Here is a 7,642-nt window from a genome sequence, read left to right as displayed (position 1 = left end):
CGGGCCGGGCCGAGGTCGGTCACGAGGGTGACCCGGCCTCCGGCCCGGTTGGGCACTCAGAGTTTGGGCAGACCCCGGGCAGGAGGGGCCAGGGTCACTCATCAATAGCTGGGTCCCCGTGGAGGATTGCTTGCGCAGGAGGAGGTGGGGCTGGTTAATATTTGTCCGGTTCCTCCTGGGCTGTGGGCCATATCTTCCCCTGGCCCCAGACTCTGTGGTCCCTCCCCTGAGCTGGGCTGGGCCGGCCGGAGCATTGAGTGGCAGACACCCCTGCAGCTATTCCCTGGGGAAGGGCCCCAGCAGCCACTGTGCCATTGTGCCAGGGAGGTGAGGAGGGGGGACGTGCTTGAGAGCTAGGTCTGGAGGAAGGGGAGGGAGCAGCAGCCTGGTCTCTGGGCCTCAGGGTCAAGCCACCTGGATCTCTCTCTTCCTTGACACAGCAGTCAGGTGAGTCTCCGACCAGGCTCTGGGCTCCCCTTTCTGCAGCCCCTCGATCTCACGCCCCAACTCCAGCCGCGGGGGCGCCCATCCCTCGAAAGCCATCCGCCCCTCCTCGCCCCTCCCGAAAGCTCCCTGGGTTCGGGCCAGGTTCTCTCTGCCCACCCGAGCAGGTTCCTCCTCGACTCAGGCTCTGGATGACAGCTGGCTGCTGCCAAGGGCTATTTACCTGCCCTGCTGGCTTCCAAGGCAAACAAGGCTGCCGGCCTGCATGGGGGGTGGGGGGCAGGGGAGGCTCCTCCCGGAGCCCAGAATGGGGGGACAGGGAATGTGGGAGCCAAGGGGGCTCGGGCTGGGCGGGGACGGCCCACGTGGGCCTCGAGGCTGGTCCGGGAGCTGGCAGGCACACAAGGGAAAGCGGGGAGCTTTGGGATCCGGGGAGCCAGGAGCCGGGCAGACGAGACCAGGCAGCAAAGGGAGCCAGGGTGCCGTTTCCTCCTATCACGCTACAAATTCTGGGGGAGGGGTGGGGCCGGCCTTCCTCTGGCTCTGCGGGATAAGGCCCTCCACACGGTGAGAATTCGTCCACTTGAACGGACCCAAAGCCCGGGGAAGGCCTGAACTAGTGGGAACAGAGAAGCTCTGGGTGCTGGGTTCGAGTCAGAACAGGAGTAAGGCAAGTAGGCTTGGCTAAGGCCTCCCGAGGGGCTTGGGGAAACCGGGCCTGCCTCAGGATCCTGCTGGGGAGGGCAAAGAGAAATCCCCTTCCAGAGATTCCACAGAAAGTCTCAGTGGGGAGCAGGGGGGCGGCGAGAGGGGCTGTCTAAGCAGCCGGGTCCCGAGAACGGAGCCATCTCTCAATGGGGCGGCCGTGCCGAGGGCCGAAGCGAGGTCCCCTCGGCCTCTGCCGTGTCGGGCTTACAGAGCGGGGAAGGGGGTGTCCGGAGGGAAAGGGACAAAAGGCTCCCGGCTTGCCCTGCATAGACCCTTGGGGACACGGCCAGAACCGGGGTAGGATGAGAGGTCTTTGCTCCAGGGCAGCAAAATTTAAAGGGCTCAGAATTTCCAAAGCACCATTTCACAAGACGGGGGCGTTTTAAACCGTGTGGCATCCTCGATCTGATGACACCGAAGGATGGCATAAAATGGAGGTGGCAAAATAATTAGCTGAATGAAAAAGCGAGCAGCTTGTTGTGCCGGGTCCCCTGCAGCAGCCACCTCCTGGAGGTCCCAGCTTCCCCGCCTTCCTTGGGCCCACCTTGTTTCTCCCCCACCAGCAGCTTCCCAGCTGGTAACCGAGCCACAGGGGGGAGGGAGTCCTGGGCTCTCTGGCAGTTCTGGCGCTGCTGCTTCCCCTTCCGGGGGCTGTCGTCTCCTTATTGCTGGAGGCAGCCCCGGCTGTAGTGAGGTGGAAGGGAAAGAGGGGGGGGAAGTGGGGTCGGTGACCCCTAAGCTAGAGGGGAGCCCCCTCCAGCATCTCATCCGGGTTACTCTTCCTTCATACGCCACACAGATGGAACAATCCGGGGCAACCGGGGCTGGGGGAAAGGCCTGGAGAGAAGGAAGACCTCCCGGGGCCGCTGCTGGCCAGCTAGCCGGGCCCCTCCTCTCCCTGAATGGCTGTCGAACAGAGGCCCCCTTCCTGATGCTCTCTGACTCTCGGGGCGTCGGGGAGGGTGTTGGGGGCCGCCGGGTTTTGGCTCCGGGGAGGCGTGTTGTGATTCAGGTCTATCTGAAATAGAATAGAATAGCAAACCTTGGACTGCCAGCTGGGGCCAGAATTGGGGGGGGGGGCTCGTCAGACTCCTCCAGTGAGCCAACGTGCTCCCTTGTTTCTTGTCCCCTCTCCCCCTGCTGGAAGCCACACAAAAACAGACCGCGAGCCGGACTCTGAACAAATGTCACTCAGCCAGTGTGGATTTCAAAGCCGAGTCCCTCCCCCCTGAGAGCGTGGAAGTTGCCAGCCTCCCAAAGGGAAGTCGCGGGACTGGTTGGGATGGCGGGAGGCAGCTGCTCCCGAGGGGCCGCCTAGGCCCAACTGTAGTCCCTAGGAGGCTTGGCCGGAGCCGCCGGAATCTCAGACGGGGGCTGGAGCCGCAGGTGCTCTCCCCCTGCACCCCAAGGCCTGAGGGGAATAAGGCAGGGCCTGAGGAAGGGGTGGTGGCAGTGGATAGTTCCAAGAGGATCACTGAAGGGGGCTCCTGAGTCAAAGGCCAGTGCGGACTTGACTTCCCTCTGAGACAGGGAAATGAAAGAAAAGCAGGTCAAATCAGGGGGCACGCTAACCAGGGACACACTGTCACCGAGAGAATGGAGCGGGGGGCCGCGAACAATGGGTCGGAGTTGAAATCGGGAGAGATCGCCAAATGGGTCTCCCAAGGAGGGATACCGAGGAAGCTTCCTCGGTTATGTGCTCCCAAAGTTTCGCCCACTGATGATTTCTTGGATCTGCCCCATCGCCGGGTACTCCCAGGGCTCGAGATACCCGGCCGATTCCTTCCACAACTGCCTCTGGCGCCCCCGGGGAGGGCTCAGTCTGACTGTCTTGGCCAGGCAGCGTGGGCCCCCGGGAAGAGCCCGGCGCCCCGAATCTCTGCTCTGGCTCTCGCCGGCTACGATCGGAGAGTCAGAGACCGTTGGGGCCGGCAGGACCCCGGCGCTTAGCCAGATCCCCGTCCTCATTTTACAGAGGGGCAGCGGGCCCACAAACTGCATCTCAGATTCAGAAGGGAGCCGGGTGATAGCCCCCAGCTAGGCGGCTCAGTGAATAGAGCACTGGGTCTCAGTCCTGAAGACAGGGCCCTATCCTACCTCAGGTACTTATCAGACTCTAGCTAAGCACTTCCATTGTCTACCTCATTCTCCTTATCTGCAAAATGGGGACGATTAGATCCCCGGCTCCAAATAAGAAAACATTAGCAAAGTGTTTGGCCAAGCTTTAAGGACTCTCTGAAGGGCCGCCATGGCGCCCAGACACCTAGAACACCAGACATGGCTGGGGATTCCTGGCTCCGCTGCTCCCCTCGGGGCCTCGGTTTCTCTTCACGCTTTCTGATTGGGGCCCTGGCTCCAAATGTAGCCAGAGCAGATGATACTGGGGATCCAGAAGGGTGCCCTGTTCTCTCTCCCAACCCCCCCCCCTTCTCTCACATGGCAGGAAGGAGAAGCCAGACCGTGGTGTCAAAAAGGCTGGGCCAGTCTCTGCTAGTGAGGCAGGAAACACACCCCAGACCCAAAAATCTGGGGTCGGACCTCATTCATACTACATGAACTGGCCCGCTGCTGCTGATGGTGATAGTAAGGATGAAGATGAGGATGGTGATGGTGGGGATGGTGATGGTGAGGATGAGGATGGTGAGGATGAAGATGGTGATGGTGAGGATGAGGATGGGGATGGTGAGGATGAGGATAGGGATGGTGAGGATGAAGATGGAGATGATGATGGTGAGGATGAGGATGAGGATGGTGATGGTGATGGTGAGGATGAAGATGGGGATGATGACGGTAAGGATGAGGATGAGGATGGTGAGGATGGTGATGGTGATGGTGAGGATGAAGATGGGGATGATGATGGTGAGGATGAGGATGAGGGTGGTGAGGATGGTGATGGTGATGGTGAGGATAGTGAGGATGGTGAGTATGGTGATGTTGAGGAGGAGGAGGATGGCGATGGTGAGGATGATTTAAAGGTGGAGGTACGGACCTGGAGTTCCATCTGGGAGGGGAGAGCAGTGGGAGCACCGCTCAGGGGTCACACAACCGGTGTGTGTCCACGGCGGATCTTCCCGAAGCCAAGGCCGCCGTTTACCGAATGTGCCACGGTGCCTTCCAAGGGGTCCACGATGTCAACGCGGTCACCCCCCTCCCGCCCCCAACTCCCACGCTCGCCTGGGATGTATCCCGATGCACCCGAGACGGGCCTTGCGCCGGCCTCTGAGGTCGCTTCTCTTCTTGCTGGCATCCTCTTGGGGTCCCAGGACTTCTCTTTGAGGCCTTCTGATTGTGGAGACCAGAAGCGGGCAGAGGCCCTTTCTGAAGGCCTGATGCGGGGAGGGGAGGCTGACTGTGTTGATTCTCTAGCGGCCCCCGCCCTGATTTCTGGCTTACCCAGACCCCCCGGCAGCTGACATACTAACAGCAAATGGAAGGAATGGACAGAGCTCGCGTCAGGGGAGAGGGAGAGGCTGTATCCTCCACACGCTAGCCCGAGGTTGCAACAGATGGGCAGGGACAGAATGGGCCGTCCTCATATCCAGGGCAAGAGACTTCAGGTCAACAAGCCGCTGGGAGAATGGGCCGGGTGTTCTCAAGCCACCCGAAGGACCATGTATCTCCAGAGCCTTGGGAGGGGGCGGCAGAAAGGACCACCATCCTGCCTTCCCCCCCCTCGCCCTCTGCCTGCCCCGGGGGGGGGGGTGTCTGCTTCAGAGCGGGAGAGCGGATTCACTCTGGGCTGTGCCACAGCCTACCGTGCTGATCTTGGCAAGGCCCCAAAGGCTTCTAGCCTCAGTTTCTCCATCTGTTTAAAATAAGAGCCCTTCTGAGTTCTTTGCACACATGTGTGATCCTGGAGACTCAGGAAGGGGCCATGGGGGGGTCTTCTTCTGGCTTCCCTTAGGGAAGCAGGAAAAGCAAGGGAGCTCTGGGGATCCCACTGGCCTTCCAGGGAGGGAGAAGCCCCAAGCTGGCCCTATCTAGGGGAACCTCAGCGTCGCCTAAAGCCGTCGCAGGGCAAGCGTACGTGAGTCGGGAAGCCGGGCTCCGAGTGAGCGAGAGAGGGAGCCAAGGGGACGCTGGCTGTAGGGCCAGGGGGCTCTCGTCCTCCCGATCCATCCCCCTTCCCGGCCTCTGTCTCTGGTCTCCCCTCCCTTCCCCCCACCCCTCCCATTCTTCTGGCTTCATGGCGGGTGCGGGGATGGACCGGGCGGGCACAGAACAGGTGGGTGCAGGCTGGGTGTCCGGCGCTGGGACACAAGTGCTCTGTGTCCAGGGTGGGCGGAAGTCAGGGCGTTTGATCTGAATTCTAAAGGGCGTTGTTCAGAGCCCCACAAAGCTCTCATTGTGTCCGCGCTGGGTATAAGGCAGCATATGACTCCCGAGCACCGGGCAGCGGGGAATTGGGACGCAGGCGCGGACCCGGGGAATCACTCCCCCAGCACGGGTATGAAACCATAGGGGACCTGTCCGGGTGGCCTCCGGGATAGGCGCTCCCCAAGGTAATATGTGGGATGGATGGGGAACGGAGAGACTTGGGGAAGCCGGGAGGAAGGGCGTCCGGGGCCACCGGGGCCAGAGCGGGAGGGGGAGAGGGCGAGAGGAAGCGGGGACCGGGGAGATGAGGCAAAGGAGACGGATGATGCAGAGGGCTAGGGGACCTCATTTTTCCCAACAGCCTCCGGCTCCGCGCAGAGGGCAGAGGGGAAGGATTTCCGGCCGGCAGGGGAAGCTCGGGGTCGTCTGACCCGACCTCCCCCTCTCTTGGCAGAGGGGGAAACCGAGGCAGGCCAAAGAGGGGAAGTGACTCGGGCAGGGCCGCGGCAGGCTCCCGGACCTCACGACCCCACCGTGGCCGCTGTCTTTCCAGGTGCCAGTGAGACAAGATGAACTGGACGGGTCTGTACGCCTTACTCAGCGGGGTGAACCGGCACTCCACAGCCATCGGGCGCGTCTGGCTCTCGGTCATCTTCATCTTCCGCATCATGGTGCTGGTGGTGGCCGCCGAGAGCGTGTGGGGCGACGAGAAGTCCTCCTTCATCTGCAACACCCTGCAGCCGGGCTGTAACAGCGTGTGCTACGACCAGTTCTTCCCCATCTCCCACGTGCGCCTGTGGTCCCTGCAGCTCATCTTGGTGTCCACGCCGGCCCTGCTGGTGGCCATGCACGTGGCCCACCAGCAGCACATGGAGAAGAAGCTACTGCGGCTCGAGGGTCACGGGGACCCCTTGCACCTGGAGGAGGTCAAGCGTCACAAGGTGCACATCTCGGGCACGCTGTGGTGGACCTACGTCATCAGCGTGCTCTTCCGCCTGCTCTTCGAGGCCGTCTTCATGTACGTCTTCTACCTGCTCTACCCGGGCTACGCTATGGTGCGCCTGGTCAAGTGCGACAGCTACCCCTGTCCCAACGTGGTGGACTGTTTCGTGTCCCGGCCCACGGAGAAGACCGTCTTCACCGTCTTCATGCTGGCCGCCTCAGGGATCTGCATCGTGCTCAACGTGGCCGAGGTGGTATACCTCATCATCCGGGCCTGCGCCCGGCGCGCCCAGCGCCGCTCCAACCCCCCCTCGCGCAAGGGCTCCGGCTTCGGCCACCGCCTGTCCCACGAGTGCAAACAGAACGAGATCAACAAGCTGCTCAGCGACCAGGACGGCTCCCTCAAAGACATCCTGCGGAGGAGCCCGGGCACCGGGGCCGGCCTGGCCGAGAAGAGCGACCGCTGCTCCGCCTGCTGAGCCCACGGCCGGGCCGCACCCACCGCCAGCTCTAGCCTTCGCTCGCTCTCGGTGCCCCCGGTCTGCCAGGCCGCAGCCCAAGCACGCAGCTCTCGCCCTCTGACTAGGGGGGTAGGGAAGGAGAAGGGAGGTGGAGGTGGGGAGGGGGTGGCAGGGAGCATGTCACCTCCTGTTCCCCGAGCTTAAGGGAACAAAGGGGGTTCTAGTTCTTCCTGTTTCTCCTCCCCTTTCTAATTCCTGCTCCTCTTCCCGGGCCCCCCGGGTACTTCTGGGGGTTAGGGGTGGAGGGGGGCTTTGCCAGCACTTCCACTGATGACACTAACCTTAACCCTGACACCATTTGGGGCCTGTCAGTAGGGTGGGGGTCATTGCTGGCACCTGGGAAGGGCTCGGACGGCCGGGAAGAACAAGGCTTGGATTCCATCTGACCGGCGGGGGTGGGGGGAGTGTTGCTCAGTCCTGTCTTTGACTCGAGGAGCCCGGGCCCGCAATGTTACACATTAAACAGGATTTTACAGTAAACGTGGCTGTGACTCGTGTGTTCGCCGAGTCCTTTCCCCTCCGACCTCAGGCTTCCCCCGGCTGACTTCCCCCTGCCGAGCCAGCTTTTCCTTTGCCTCGGTTGATGAGGAAAGGAGCGGAGAGGCTGACAAAACAGTTCTTCAACCCGTAGAAGCTAGAAAGAGGGGGGACCCGTCCCGCTCCTGCAGAGCCCCAAGAGCCTCCTGCCTGCCTCGGGAGCAATTGGAGGA

General features: G+C 62.0%; 1 protein-coding gene across 1 annotated transcript; it reads left to right on the top strand.

Moving 5' to 3' along the window:
- The first annotated feature begins 339 nt into the window (after positions 1 to 339).
- Positions 340 to 7,412, top strand: GJB1 (gap junction protein beta 1). Its single transcript, XM_051968345.1, has 2 exons — positions 340 to 447; positions 6,023 to 7,412. Exon 2 carries the CDS (start codon positions 6,039 to 6,041, stop codon positions 6,888 to 6,890), a length of 852 nt encoding a protein of 283 aa, XP_051824305.1. The 5' UTR covers positions 340 to 447; positions 6,023 to 6,038; the 3' UTR covers positions 6,891 to 7,412.
- The last annotated feature ends 230 nt before the right edge of the window (positions 7,413 to 7,642 follow it).

The sequence above is a fragment of the Antechinus flavipes genome, chromosome X (assembly GCF_016432865.1).
Source record: "Antechinus flavipes isolate AdamAnt ecotype Samford, QLD, Australia chromosome X, AdamAnt_v2, whole genome shotgun sequence".
Taxonomy (NCBI): Eukaryota; Metazoa; Chordata; class Mammalia; order Dasyuromorphia; family Dasyuridae; genus Antechinus; species Antechinus flavipes.
Note: the sequence above shows the minus strand (reverse complement) of the source record. Positions and strands in the feature narration are given on the sequence as shown.